We start from the raw sequence: 16,010 nt of genomic DNA on the forward strand, positions 1-16,010 counted from the left end.
GTCTCTGGCGCTGTGAGGCAGCAGTGCTAACCACTGTGCCACCATGCCGCCCAACTATGCCTTGTGGCCTGTATTGCTATTTCTATACCAGGTTTGCAAGTTACACTTCCAGTTTCTCACTGCACTGAAAGTGGCTTCTGATGTCCATGTTTCTTGTGTATGTAAACAAGATATTTAGCTAATTACCTTCATTATATTGGAGTTTTTGTTTCAAGAAGTATGAAGCTTATACAGTACGATACTTTTGAGGAGAAATAGAAATACTTTCAAATTGGCAAAATGGGAGGGTGGTGGTGTTTTCACCTTGATTACATTTATTGGTATCAAATAATTTAAAAACCTGGTTAAGTTTCCTTCACTTTATTTCCCCTCCCCTCACCTGCTGGACTTGATAGTGATGCAGGTGGATATATCATAAACTAGATTTTTTTTTTATTATAGGAACTTCAAAAACTGGAATTAAATATAAAGGAACTGTGGAGATACCAAACCTCTCAGATGAAAATGATATTGATGATGTAGATGTAAGTTTTTATATTGTTTGTATGCTGGACTAAATTGAACTGCTCTTCAGAGGAAGCATGAGTCACTGTCAATTGAGCCATTTTTGTTTTGGATCTGCCATTTTTTCTTTAGTTTGCTTTGCTTAAATAAGAATTGTTCCAGGCTTCTTCCAGTGCTGCTTTTAAAAAAAAAAAGTGACTGTGTCTCCTTTGTACTATTTATTCTTCATCATCTAAACAGAGGCTGGGACAGTCAAAATTGGAACCCAAGTTGCAAGTTGAACCTGTGTTGTTCTGTGAAGCAAACTAGAGTGAGAAACTCTTAATTGTTTATTTTATTAATAGGTATCTTCTGGGTGCAACCAGTTTTATCATCGTGTAGTTTACATTTAATATGACCTACAAATAACATTCAAGATGTACACCAAAAGAGACTGAGATTTGAAATATTAATTAATATTTTGAAAAGGATTTATTTCTGCCCTGCAAGTGTAGCACCAAGCTTGTAGAGGCTGATTGCTGCTTTAATCTTACTTTTCATATTTTGTTTCCAATATCAATCGGTTTTAAGTCAATTAATATGTTGATCTGGATAATGTATTTATAGTCTGCATGACCAGAAGACATTGGAGCAGAAATTAGGCCATTCAGCCCAACGAGTCTGCTCCGCCATCCAATCATGGTCGATGGGTTTTTCAACTCCATTTTCCTGCTTTGTCACAACCCATGATCCCCTTGATACTCAAACTGTTTATCTCCCGTCTTTAAATGTACATCTGCCTGTGGCACTGAATTCCACAAATTCACCACTCTGGCTAAAGAAGTTCTCCTTGGACTTTAGCAAGGCTGGTGATAAAAGTCTGTTATGACAGACTGCTCAAGTAAGGAAGAGTCATTGGTGTCCAAAGCAAGTGGCACATTGAAATCAAAATTGGCTGAGGTGGGAAGTGGAGGATGATGGTAAAGGGATGTTTCTGGAATTGGAAATCTGTTTCCAGTAGCTATGGTTCAGTGCTGGTGCCCTTGTTTATAGTGTGTTATTGATTTGGACTTGACTGTTGGGGTTATGGTCAAGAATTTCACGACTGACATTAAAATTAGCAGTGAGTAAAATTTGAGGAGGATAGCCATAAACTGCAGGAGGATATCATAGGCTAGTTATTTGGGCAGGGCAATGACAAATGGAATTCCCCTCAAAGATGAGGTAATATACTTGCAGAGCTGACAGGGTATGCTACTGCACTATGAATGGTAGAACCTTGGAAAGTATTAAAGATCAGAGGGACTTTGATATGCCAAGCCACAGAAGCCTGAAGGTAGCAGGGCAATGGATATGGTAGTAAAGTATATGGGATATATGCCTTTAGTTGACCTGTAGAATTCTATAGTGGGGAGGTTATGCTGAGAATGTGTTTAAAACACTGGTTAGGTGACAGGTGGGTCACGTGTGTAGTTCTGGTCACAATAAAAATGTTTGTACGAAAGGGGATGCAAAGGGGACCTGTCAGGATGCTGCAAGGACTGGAGGGAGGAAAGATGGAGAGATTGGGATTGTTTTGTTTGAAAGGAACAAATCGCGGTATATAAGATTGAGAAGTGCAGATAGGAAGACACTTTGTCCATTAGTAGAAGGGTCAATAATCAAGGGCATAGATTACTTGAAGCAATAGAAGGCTAAGAGGATGGTTGAGAATGTTTCATCCATTGAGGATGGTGGGGTTTGGAAAATCTTTCAGCTTCAATAGTATTTATTAATTAGCATTGTCATAGCTTCCAACACTGCGTCAATGGCATTAGTACAGTTAGACTTTTTATTAACTAGCTCAGTTGGGTCAAATGATTGCATGTCTGTATATGCGCGAGTCTAGAATTAAAGTTCAAAGATAGGCGTTAGCTTTTTGCTTTTGTCAAATATCTGTTGATTTTATTTAAGATATATCTTTTTCATTTGAATGTCTATATCTGCAGTGTCTTTTCTTTATGTTGCCTGATTAAGTTATTGGTATCTGATTTTGTGAAAGAGAAAAAATTGGCTTTTTTTGCTCATCTAAAACTAATTTAATGTGCAATCTTTAATGTTCTCAACTGCATTTCATCAACAGTATATTTATACTGTGACAGATTGAAATTTGTGGTAATAATGCAGGAAAAGGTAATTGCAAGAAGTTGTCGCACAATGTGATTCTAAACAATTTGTCTTTCCCTGCTTTTAGACTCCTATTGATTGGAAGACTGAGTGAATATATGTTTGAATTTTGTTTTCCAGGTTACTGTTGGGCTTGCAAAAGATGAGCCTGACACAATACTATTGGCCTTAATGAAAAGCGAAGGCGTGAAGAAGATCAGGGAAGCTCTCCTCAATTACATTGATACACTGAAATTAGGTAAGTGTAGAGTAAACATTGAAAACTTTGCTCGCCAGGAAAACCATAATCAATGCTCAAATTAACCAAGCCTTGAAGCACACTAAATGTCAACTAAACACTTGCATCCTTAGTTGTCCATTTAAAGCATTTTTGCACATGAGCTGCTGTCATTGGCTTAATTCTAGAAATTAACTCAAATTTAGGTCTAAGGTGACTTTTTCTTTTGCCTTTATAGTTGCTGAGCCTCTTGCTACCAGATACAGAACACCACTGCAAAATATAATCATACTTTTTAAAGTTGGGGGGGTGGAATTGAGGTTGGAAATTACCATATTCAGCATTATTATAGAGACTTGTATTTATTAACACAGGCAGAATCCTGTGCTTATAGCACCTTCACCATAGTAAAGCTGTTGTAGATAAGGGCTGTGGTATTAGGCTAACTTTTGAGTGCAAGATTAGAATAGGTACCTAATCCTTTATTTGAAATCTGAAATTTTCTTGTGGAATGTGGAGCGTCATTTTGGTGTGCGAGCAGGTGACCCAACTGCACACCCACTTGAACCATGTCAGTCAGATTGACTTAGCAATGTGGCCCAGCACTGACAGGTGTCAATTGTGTCTTAGCACTCTTACTATTCACATATCTGTCTGCTGTTAGGTAAATTTTAAAAATTTCACTGAAAATATTATTTATTCTGAATAACAACTGACCCCCTGGATTTCGGATGAAGATTGTGTATCTGCAGTGATGAATGCAACGTATAATAGGTCTTCTGTTATGACAGGAGATCCCCAAGAAGACAGTGAAATGCTTTAGTGATGTTGCAGAGACTACACAAACCTCCAAATCACTTACCGAACTTTTCGAGCACAAGCTACACAATATGTGGAAGAATCTATGCATTTCATGTTGGACTTGTTATTCATCTCAATCCATAGAACTGGAGTGAAAAATCATTCTCAATCCTGAGATTGTCTAAGAGGCAGCATAAAGAGTTAATTTTTGAAAGTACTTCATGGAAGATGGTACCAAATGGTTTAGCAACAAATTTGAGGACTGAAATAGTAGACGGCTACATAATTGTAGGTCAAAAAGTATAGAATGTAAAAAGATGATCGGAACTGAGTTGTGTGATATGCTTCAGCTCAACAATTAGTGAGAAGTTAAGCCATTAGTTATTAAAGCTGAGGATTTTTGAATTCCATATTTGGGGGATAGTGTTTCTTTTATTCTTTCGTGGGATGTGGGTATCTTTGGCTAGGCCAGCATTTGTTGTCCATTCCAAATTGCCCTTAGTGATGCCTGAACCCCTGCAGTCCTGTGTGTCAGTAATTCCAGAATTTTGACCCCACAACTTACGCACAGGAGGTTTCGTGACTTGAAGGGGAATTTGCAGGTGATGTCCCTGTGCATCATCTGCCCTTGTTCTTCTATGTGGTAGATGCACATGTTGGAAGGTACTGTTGAAAGACCTTGAATGGGTTACTAAGGACATCTTGTAGATGGGATATGATGCCACTTTGTCACTGTGATTGTGATAGACGGAGTATCAATTAAGCAGCAGCTTGTCAAGCTGCTTGTTATTGGAGCTCCACGAACCCAAGAGTGGCCATGCTAAATTACCCATCGTGTCCATGGATATGTAGGCTTAAGTGGGTTAGTCATGGAAATTGCATGGATGGGGTTGGGAGTGGGAGGTGGTCTGGGTGCTATACTCTTTGGAGAGTTGGTATTGACCTGATGGGCCAAATGGCCTGCTTCCACATTGTAGGAATCCTGTGATTCTTTTTTTCCAGAGCCTGGAGCACAATCTTGAGGCTGGCACTAAAGTGCACTACCAAACATTTACTGTATTGGTGGTTCATCTTTCAGGTGAAATACTGAACAAAGGCTCTAAAGAGGAGTATCTGTCCTCAGGTGAAAATGTAAAAATCCAATAATGCTTGTTTTTGAAGTGTACCAAAGGAATCCTTCTAGTGTTATACCAATGTTTATTTTGTCCTCGACCATCATCAAATGGATTTTCTGATCATAAAGATCACTGCTTTATGTACGAGTTTGCAAATTAGGCTATCATGTATCCTACTGTCCAATGATTAGGTTTACAATTGACACGACTGATGGGCTGTATATAAAGTTTGTTCTGTTCATACACTAGAATTCACTATTGCTTTTGGATTTTATTTCAGAATTTACTCAGGGAATGATCTTGCCAACGGTTAATGGAGTTCAAAAAGAACCATCAAAATCGAAGCCCAAGGTTGATCATCAGACAAAGGTTAAAAAGTATTTTGTGTGTTGCTCTTCAAATCATAGCTGACAGTTTTTTTTTAGCATTTTTCTGTCTGTGTCCTAATAGACCATAAAACAGTACAACACAGGAAAAGTGACTTTGGCCCACTATATCTCTGCCAACTATGATGCCAATCTAAAATAACCCCATCTACCTGCACATGGCCTATACCCCTCTGTTTTCTGCCTGTTTGTCTGTCTAAATGACTATTGAACATTGCAGTCATATCATCTTGTACCTCCCCTGTCAGTGTGTTGCAGGCATCCATTACCTCTGTGTATTTTTAAAAATAAACTTTTTCCTTCTCTTAAACTTCCACAAAAATAGAAATTGGGCCCAAAACATTAACTGATTTCTGTCCGCAGAAGATGCCAGACCTGCTGAATTTTTCCAGTAATATCTATTTTAATGTTTCTGATTTTTAAAGAATATTCATGTATGGGGTGAGAGCATTGTTGGCCAAGTCAGTATTTATTGCCCATCCTTAATTGTCCAGAGGGCAGTTAAAGATCAACCACATTGCTGTGGGTCTGGAGTCACATGTAGGACAGACCAGCTACGGTTGGTAGCTTCCTTCCCTAAAGCACATTAGTGAACCAGTCGTATTTTTCTGACGATCAACAATAGATTCATGGTCATCGTTAGACCCTTAATTTCAGATATTAATTGAATTCAAATTCCACCTTCTGTCATGGCAGGGTTCAAACCCAGGTCCCCAAAACATTATCTGAGTCTCTGGATTAACAGTCCAGCAATAATACAAACTAAACTATTGCCTCCCCTGATTTCCAGCATCTGATTATTTTGATTTTTCCATTTGAACTTTCTCCCTCCCACTTTAAATCTATGCCCCTTATACTCTGGGGGGGGGGAGGGGAAACACTGACCTATCCAGCCTATCGGTGCCTTGCATAATTTTATGTACTTCTATCGAGTTCCTCTCAGCCTTCAATTCTTCAAGCAAAACCAAACAATTCCAGTTAGGCCAACCTCTCCTTATGGCTAATACACTCCAACCTAGGTAATATCCTGGTAAATCTCATCTGCACGCTCTCCAAAGCCTCCATGTACTTCTATAGTGTGGTGACCAGAACTGCCCACTGTAGTCCAAATGTTACCTAATTCAAGTTTTATGCAACTGCAGCTTGACTTAGCAATTCTTTTGACTCCATTTTCTAACCAAGCGTGCCATACATCATTAGCACTTTATCTACTTGTGTTGCCATGTTCAGGGAGCTACTGACTTGCACTCCAAATTCCTTTTGTATATCAGTGCTCCTAAGGGTCCAGCCTTTTACTTCATAGTCTTGCATTTGACTTCAAATGCATCATCTCTCGCATCCAGATTAAACTATTCAAGTGATGTATAGAATCCACTGTGTTGTTTTTCCAACTAAGTCGCTTATGGTTAATGGATATTTTAGACTTATGGCATCTGAAACCTTTTCATGTGTTGTGGAATTAAATTCTTGAACATTAATTGTTAAAATAGCATTTAAATCATTTTTCTCCCTCCACCCCTATTCCCTCCAAAAAAAGGTCTGAAACAGCTTAAACTTCTAAATGATACGTGAGCACACTTTATTACAAAATCAAAACTACTTTTCTGTTTTGGGTTTGCATTAATCAGTTCTTAGTAAGTTTTCAGCTGTTCACTTGGCAGCAACCTTTTTATTCAGTGCCTATCTCCTAAAGGTTGATCTGATGCTGGGTGCTCAAGTATTGAATTTTTTTCAGAGTCAGAAGTGTACAGCATGGAAATCTATCCTTTGGTTCAACTCGTCCATGCTGACCAGATATCCTAACCTAACATAGTGCCGTTTGCCAGCACTCAGCCCATATCCCTCTAAATGCTTACTATTCATTCTACCCATCCTGTTTTAAAATGCTGTAATTGTACCAGCCTCCACCACTTCCTCTGAGACATGCGCCACCGTCTGTGTGTGGAAAAGGTTGCTCCATAGGTCCCTTTTTGTACCTTTTCCCTTACACTCTAAACCTATGCCCTCTAGTTCTGGAGCCCCTCCCAGCTCTGATAGTCAGCTCAGTGCTCTGACCAATAAAAGAAAGCACATGAAACACCTACACTATTCTATCTCCCTCCAACTCCACTTTCAAGGAGCTATGAACCTCCACTCCAAGATCTTTGTTCAGCAGCATTTCTCAGGACCTTTGTAATTGTATAAGTCCTGCTTTAATTTGCTTTTCCAAAATGCAGCACCTTGCATTTGTCTAAGTTAAACTCCACCTGCCATTTCTCAGCCCATTGGCCCATCTGATCATGATCCTGTTGTAATCTGAGGTATCCTTCTTCACTGTCCACTACACCTCCAATTTGTGTTATCTGCAAACTTACTAAATCTACCTCTTAAGTCAGTGATTTGGATGTGAACATAAATGATGAAAAGCAGTGGACCCAACAGCGATTCTTGTGGCACACCACTGGTCACAGGCCTGAAGTCTGAAAAGCAACCTTCCACCACCACCCTCTGTCTTCAGTCTTTGAGCCAGTTCTGTATCCAAATGGTTAGTTCTCTCTATTCCATGAGCTCTAACCTTGCTAACCAGTCTCCCATGAGGAACTTGTCGAATGCCTTACTGAAGTCCATATAGATCACATCTACCGCTCTGCCCTCCTCAATCCTCTTTGTTACTTCAAAAAACTCAATCAAGTTCATGAGACATGATTTCCCACGCACAAAGCCATGTTGACTATCCCTAATCAATCCTTACCTTTCCAAATGTATGTACATCCTGTCCCTCAGGATTCCCTCCAACAACTTCAGGCTTACTGGTCTATAGTTCCCTGGCTTTTCCTTACCACCTTTCTTAAATCCCCCTATTGATATGGCTTTTGAAAAAATTGCTGTCAATAGCAAATAAGCTGTGACATTTTTAAAAAAAAATGCATGTAGTATGGCACTAATTCACCTAAAGTAGGCAATAGAGCTTAAGTCAAACTCTCATTTCCCTACTAGAGCTGAAAGGTGACATAATTTTTGTCTCATGTTAAAAACCATAGTCCAAGGTTAATGCAATCTAAGGCTGGGTTTGTTTGATTTTCAGTTTGTTCAATTCAATAATGAATTTAGCTGTTCATATTGATCACTAATTGGTGACTTCCTAATCCACTGTTTCACCTTGCTCTTGGAAGCTTTTACTACTTCCTCTGTCATTGTGCTATACTTTACATGAATTACTTTCTTTTCAGGTTGCTGTGGGGCACTTACCCAGTCAGCTTACATCAGTTGGGGTCAAGATTCCAACCTGTAAGTTTAACTTAAAGGACTACTTTATGACATCACCAGAAGAATTATACAGAATCTTCATTACACAAGAGGCAAGTATGAAACAGTATGTATGTTGCTTTAGTACACCTTGTAGTGAAGTATGTCAAGATTTAGGAGCTGCTGTCTTGTCTCTTTTTTTGGCAGAAGAATCAAAAAAGTCCATGCAACAGAAAGAGATCATTGAGTTATCCCCAATTTTTTTTTTAACTTCAAAAAATCAATCATGTCAATCTTGCTGCTCTTTATTTTCTCCTTTCAAATATCTTTTTGGAAGGCTGTTACTGTGTAAAAGTGGATTCTAAATTCTAATGACTCATTGCGTGAAGTGCTTTTCTGATGTCAGAACTGATTTTTTTTACTTCTGAGCTCCCATTTGTTGTGGTTCTGTTCGCCGAGCTGGGAATTTGTGTTGCAGACGTTTCGTCCCCTGTCTAGGTGACATCCTCCGTGCTTGGGAGCCTCCTGTGAAGCGCTTCTGTGATCTTTCCTCCGGCATTTCTCGTGATTTGTCTCTGCCGCTTCCGGTTGTCAGTTCCAGCTGTCCGTTGCAGTGGTCGGTATATTGGGTCCAGGTCGATATGCTTATTGATTGAATCTGTGGATGAGTGCCATGCCTGTAGGAATTCCCTGGCTGTTCTCTTTGGCTTGTCCTATAATAGTAGTGTTGTCCCAGTCGAATTCATATTGCTTGTCATCTGCGTGTGGGGCTACTAAGGATAGCTGGTCGTGTCGTTTTGTGGCTAGTTGGTGTTCATGGATGAGGATCGTTAGCTGTCTTCCTGTCTGTCCTATGTAGTGTTTTGTGCAGTCCTTGCATGGGATTTTGTACACCTACATTGGTTTTGCTCATGCCGGGTATCCTTGCATGGGATCCTTGCAAGTCTTTCTAGGCTTTCAAGCTACCAAAGAAACCAGCTACTTTCATGTAATTAATTTCTCACTTGGAATCATTCTCTACTTCTTAACCTCAAATCTTTGTATCCTTAACTGGTAGTGGTCAAATTGGATACCAGTAGTGTTTTATGGCTGTTTGCTTTTGCCTCTTGAAATAACTCCAAATTCTGTATATTCTCTTAATTGTTTTGTTAATCTCTCCTGTCACTTCAAAGATTTGTGCCAAATGCTCTCTGGTCTCGATTGTTTTTGTTAAAATGGTACAATATTAAAAGCAGATGTATTGCTGCTGCATCCCCCGCCCCCTTTACTTCACCTTTTTTTGAATTTTAATTGTCAGTGTCATTCATTTCATCGGTCTGTTGGACAGCTTTGCAACAGTAAGCCTTTCTTACAGTTTACTGTACAACTTCTATGTCCTCTACAAAACCCGTCATTATATCTGACTGCAGTGGTGCTAGTGGTGAACAATGCAGAGTTCCAGATATCCCCTAATCCTGGTCACGAAAGGAGTACAATTTATCATCTTTGCTAATCCTTGGCCAGTGTTATGCCCAGGAAGTTTGTTTTGCTAAAGTCTTTTGCAAATGTTTTTATCATACTTTAAAAATTGTTGTACAGTAATCAACTACACTGCCCTTTGTTACCTCACCAAAAAAAGTCCAGTTAATTAAACATAATTTACCCTTCAATCCATACTGGCTCTCCTCTGTTTGTGCTTGTCTAACTGGCTGTTCATTTTCTCTCAACAAAGTTTTAAATGTGTTCAAATATTTGGAGTGAGCCTGGAACCTACAGCTTGCCAAAGCGCAGGTGAGAGCACCACACCAAGCTTGATTTGATTGTAAAAGCTTGATTAGTTGTAGACTACCAATCACCATCATGGAAATAGTTTTTATGTAACTCACCTGTGGGAGGTGGGCATTGCTGGCTGGCCAGCATTTGTTGCCTGTCCCTAAGTGCCCATGAGAAGGTGGTTGTGTGCTGGTGGAGGATGGCTCAGTAGTTAGCAATGCTGCCTCATAGCGCCAGGGTTCACGTCCATCCTTAGGTAACTGTGGAATTTGCATATTTTCCCCATATCTGCATACGTTTCCTCTGGGTGCTCTTATTTCCTCCCATAGTCCAAAGATGAGCAGCTTAGGTGGAAAAACCATGGGAAATGCAGGGATAGGGTAGGGGATGGGTCAGGGTGGGATGCTCTTCAGAGGGTCAGTGTGGACTTGATGGGCTTACGTGGTCTGCTTCCACGCTGTAGGGATTATCTGCTGGAGTCCACATGCTATAGGTTAATGCAGAATGCCATTTGGATCTAGCAACAGTGACGGAAGGGAAAGATATTTAAGTCAGGATGGCGAGTGGCTTGGAGGAGAACTTGCAGGTGGTGGTGTTCCCATATATCTGCTGGAAGTGGTCATGGGTTTGGAAAGTCCTGTCTAAGGATCTTTGAATATCTGCAGTGCATCTTGTAGATAGCAACAGTGCGAGTGGCTTGGAGGAGAACTTGCAGGTGGTGGTGTTCCCATATATCTGCTACCCTTGCCCTCTTAGATGGAAGTGGTCATGGGTTTGGAAAGTCCTGTCTAAGGATCTTTGAATATCTGCAGTGCATCTTGTAGATAGCAACAGTGTGTACTGAAGGTTTGGTGGCAGGAGTAGATGCTTGTGAATATGGTGCCAATCAAACCAGCTGCTTTGCCCTGGATGGTATCAGGCTTCTTGAGTGTTGAGCTGCCCCCATCCAGGCAAGTGAGGAGTATTCCATTGCAATCTTGACTTGTGCCTTTTAAGTGGTCAACAGGCTTTTAGGAGTTAAATTAGTTACTTGTCACTGTATTTCTAGTCTTTCACCTGCTCTTGGAGCCATTGCGTTTATGTAGTGAGTCCAGTAGAGTTTCTGGTCAGTAGTATCCCTCCCAGGATGGTGTTTGTGGGGAATTCAGTGATGGTAACCCCATTGAATGTCAATAGGTGGTGATTAGATTGTCTGTCTGTTATTGGAGATGGTCATTGCCTGGTGTTTGTGTGGCATGAATGGTCCTTGCCACTTATCAACACGAGCCTGGACATTGTCCAGATTCAAACATGGACTGCTTCAGTATCTGAGGAGTCACAAATGTTGCTGAACATTGATAATTGTACAATGAAGATCCCCACTTCAGACTTGATGACTGAGGGAAGTTCATTGATGAAACAGCTGAAGATATTTGTGTCTAGGACACTACCCTGAGGAACTGCTTCAGAGTTGTCCTGGAGCTGAGATAACTGACCTCCAACAACCAAAACCATCTTCCAAAGTGCCACATACTACACCAACCAGTGGAGAATTTGCCCTTAGTACACATGACTTTTTATCAGGCTCCTTCATGCCACACTTCTTCAAAACTGGCTTTGATGTTGAGAGCTCACACTGCCACTTCATCTCTACAGTTCACCTCTTCTGATCATTTTTGAACCAAGGCTATATTTGGGTCAGGACCTGAGTGGCCCTGGCAAAACCCAAACTGTGTTGCTGAGCAAATGCTGCTTGAAAGCTGCTTGATGACATCAAGCAGGTTGGATTTGTCCTGCTTTTTTGTGAACAGGATGTACCTCAACAACGTTTACAATGTCAGGTAAATGCCATGTTGTGACATGCCTTGGTTAGCAGAGTGGCATGTTCTGGATCATGTCTTCAGTACTGTCGCTGGAATGTTGTCAGGGCCTGTAGTCTTTGAAATATCCACTGCCTTCTATTTCTTGATACCAAGTTAAAATTGATTGAATTGGCTGAAGACTGGTATCTGTGATGCTGGGGACCACTGGAGAAGGCTGAGATGGATGATCCACTTGGTACTTTGGCTGAAGATTGTTGTAAGTGCTGCAGACATATCTTTATGATGTGTTGCGCTGTTCCACCATTAGGATAAGGATATCTGTAGTGTCGTCTCTAGTGAGTTGTTTAAATGTCTACCACCATTCATGACTTGATGTGCAGGACTGCAGACTTAGATTTGATCTCCTGGCTGTGGGATCACTTACCTCTGCCTGTTACTTCCTGCTTATGCTGTTTGGCATGCAAGAAGTCTATTAAGTAGCTTCACCAGATTGACCTGAAAAGTTGGTGTCATAGATATGCCTTAAGCTGTTTCTAGCATGCCCTCCTGAACTATCCATTTGAGCCTGGCTTGTTTGGTAGTAGTTGAGTTGGTATATACCAGGACATGAAGTTACAGATTGCACTGGAGTACAATTCTGTTGATGGCCAACAGTCTCTCATGAATGCCCAGTCTTGAATTGCTACATTTGTTTGAAGTCTCCCGTTTTTGGCATGGTGATAGTGCCACACCAAACGGAGCGTGTTTTTAATATAAAGGCGGGACTTCATCTCCACAAGGACTGTATCATTAAAAGTGACCACTGTACAGATGCATCTGCAGCTGGTAGACCGGTAAGGATGAGGTGAATTATGTTTTTTATCTTGGTTCTTTCACCACCTGCCACAGAGCCCATCCAGTAGCAATGTCTTTTTGGACCCATGGTAGATAGTGACGTCTCCTCCTTTTTCTCTCTTCTCTTACACGTGCGCGCGCAGAACATTTTGTGGCCATGGCACCCTCGGTGCTTCCTTCAAGTGTTGTTTAACAGAGTACTGATTTGTCAGCTGGAGGAGAAGAGTCATGAGCAGTACGTTTCCTTGCCTGTGTCTTACCTGAAGCCATGAGACTTTGTGGGTTCTAAAGTCAGTGCTGAGGAGTCTCAGGGCAAGTCCCTCCTGACTGTCCAGCTCTGTGCTGCCACCACTGGTTTGGTTTTAAGGCAAGTATAGTCTTCTGTTTGGGTAAAGAAGACCAAAACTCTGGATATCAAAGGTCTCTAACAATTGTAAAACTTCCTTTAATCTTGTACTCAATCACCTTGCATATAATTTGCCTTCCTAATAGCTTGCTTGACCTCTGAAAACCAATCACATGATCCCAATTTTTCTAGATATCAGAATTTTATTATTTTGTTTCTATGGTGATATGAATTTATTCTTCAAGACGATAAAATATTTCTCCATTTCTACATCTACACTGTCCTGTCCACAAAATCCTCTGTATACCTGTGCAAATTGTCATCTTCACAGCCTACTTTTAAATCTAGTATTGTTATTGACAAACTTGGATATACTGTGGTTTATCTCCACAATTAAAGTAGATTTCAGTTGATGCTCATGCTGATCTTTGCAGCATCCCAGCAGTAACTTTATTTGACAGGCTCTAATTTCTTCTGTCAAACCAAGCCTCTACCCCAATCTCATGAGTCTTTATCTTGCACAGCAATCTTTAACTTTATAGAATTCCTCTTAAAAATCCAAATATAGAGCATCCATTGATTTCTCAGTCACATGTACTGTTATCGTACTGGTTAGATTTATCAAACTAATTTTCATTTTCATCAAACTGTTGACTACCTATTTAAACTGACTTTATTGATACTTTGTTCATGTTTTAATGGATTGTTTCCCAATGACTCCAGCTAGCTGACCTATAATCAATATTTTTCTAAGCTGTGAAATATGTAGCAACCCATAACACACCATGCAAGGAATAAACAGCTGCACATGACCTATATTAAAATGGTTGCATGGCACAAATTTGAAAGTTCATTGTAGTTGTTTGACTTCCCTCCTTCCTTGTTACATTTGACCACTCCAGAACCTTAGGCAGAGTTGAATTGAACTAAGATTAAATTTGAAATGCACAAAATATTTAGTTCACCCTTCTGGTAGGTAATTGTCATGTTAAAAGATTTGATTATCAACTCATTTCTCTGGTGTTGTAATTAATTCTGTCTCAGAACTTGTTTCATTAAAATGAAACAGTTGAGTTGTAGTTAACAATATTAATGGAGTTGAGGGGAGAGAGAGAAACCCTTGTTATATATTTCGTTGTTCTAAAGCTGACGTGATACCGTTCATCTTATTTTAGCTTATTCAGGCTTTCACACATGCACCAGCAGTTGTTGAGGCTACAAAAGGAGGGAAGTTTCGACTTCTAGATGGGAATGTCAGTGGGGAATTCTTGGAACTGGTGAGTGTCTGTGATTTTAAAATCTTGCATCACAAGTTGGGGACTTTAAAAATCTTTTTGGGGCCTAGAATCGAAGTCAACTTTCCATGCCTCTTGATGTTTAAATCTAAGGTACATTTATCCAAGTGGTAGCATATGGTAGTGATTTGATTAAAAAATAATTCTATCTAATTTTGTGTTCAGAAATTAATATAAGAACCCATATGGTAATGTTGAATTGAACTAAGATTAAATTTGAAATGCACAAAATATTTAGTTCACCCTTCTGGTAGGTAATTGTCATGTTAAAAGATTTGATTATCAACTCATACTTAGAGGCAGTTTAATTTCTGGGATCACACTCCATAAATTGATTGGGGGAGGGGGTAGTGATACGGGAAGAATTTTTGAATCAAAATTTTATTTGATTTGCTTTTCCCCACACTTATCCAAAAAATTTTGGTTCCTGGTGTTTACAAGGGAAAAGCCTTCCCATGCTTGTTACTTCTCCAGTTTTTGGAGAAGAGAAATTCAAAACCACATGCGATGTGAATCTGTAGTAAAATTTGCAGTGCTGAAGTCTCTCAACTAAGGCTAATTTTAGTGTAGTGACTTCATAATTTTTGTTTTTTCTTTGCTCCTATGTGAAGGATGTGAGAGTAAGTTCTGACTTCTAGAGGGGAATGACCGTGGGGAGTAGTGCTTGCTGTTAGTGGTGATGTTTTCACATAAACACTATCAACATACTGATGACCTAATTTTATTGACCAGGTTTCCGAGCAACGGATTATTATGAAATGGAGGTACAAGTCATGGCCAACTGGTATGTTTTTGTCCCTGTAGAGTTAATTGTTAAATATAACTATACCCGACAGAGCAAGAATTTGACTAAACTTTATATTGGCTAAAGTTCTCAATGCATTAATGAGTAGTGCCGTACAATGTATATACTTGATTCTAGCCCAGCCAAGTTATTTCAGTACACTTACAACATTGGCATCTACCTAACTATATAGAAAATTATTCAAGTCCTGTACACAAGCAGCAGGACAAATTAAACCTGGCCAATTACTATCATTTCAGTCTCCTCTATTGTCAGTGATGGAGGGAAGTCTTTGATAGTACCACTTGATAACACCTGTAAAAGAATAACCTGATCTCGGACATTTCAGGTTGGAATAAGACAGCCATTCAGCTCCCTCCTCATGAACTTGATCCAACCATGGACAAAGAGTCGAACTTGGAGTGAGGGTAGTTACCATAAAGTAGCATTTGACAGTATGGCATCAAAAGCTTCAAGAAAACTGGAGTAAATGGGAATCATTGGGGGATATGGGATCTCTGCTAGTTGGAGTCATACCTGACAAAATAAGTTAGTCATAAAGATGGACAGCACAGAAAAAGACCCTTCTGACTGACTCATCCATGCTGACCAGATATCCTAAATTAATCTAGTCCCGTTTGCCAGCACTTGGCCCATATTGCTCTAAACCTTCCTATTCATGTTCATGTTCCCATGATAATGCCCTTTTAAACATTTGTACCTGTACCAGCCTCTGTCACTTCCTCTTCCCCCCCCCCCCTCACTCTTTCCCCCCCCCTCACTCTTTCCCCCCCCCTCACTCTT

General features: G+C 40.0%; 1 protein-coding gene across 3 annotated transcripts in view; it reads left to right on the forward strand.

The window, feature by feature from the left end:
* Positions 1–16,010, forward strand: part of ahsa1b (AHA1, activator of heat shock protein ATPase homolog 1b) — a 44,759-nt gene that overhangs the window by 18,442 nt on the left and 10,307 nt on the right. For all 3 annotated transcript variants that reach the window (XM_043697066.1, XM_043697067.1, XM_043697068.1), the window contains 6 exons: positions 442–524; positions 2,770–2,887; positions 5,063–5,151; positions 8,378–8,506; positions 14,303–14,404; positions 15,155–15,206. In XM_043697066.1, coding sequence (XP_043553001.1) covers positions 442–524; positions 2,770–2,887; positions 5,063–5,151; positions 8,378–8,506; positions 14,303–14,404; positions 15,155–15,206 — 573 coding nt within the window. The remainder of the gene's footprint in view (positions 1–441; positions 525–2,769; positions 2,888–5,062; positions 5,152–8,377; positions 8,507–14,302; positions 14,405–15,154; positions 15,207–16,010) is intronic.

The sequence above is a fragment of the Chiloscyllium plagiosum genome, chromosome 10 (genome assembly GCF_004010195.1).
Source record: "Chiloscyllium plagiosum isolate BGI_BamShark_2017 chromosome 10, ASM401019v2, whole genome shotgun sequence".
Lineage (NCBI taxonomy): Eukaryota > Metazoa > Chordata > Chondrichthyes > Orectolobiformes > Hemiscylliidae > Chiloscyllium > Chiloscyllium plagiosum.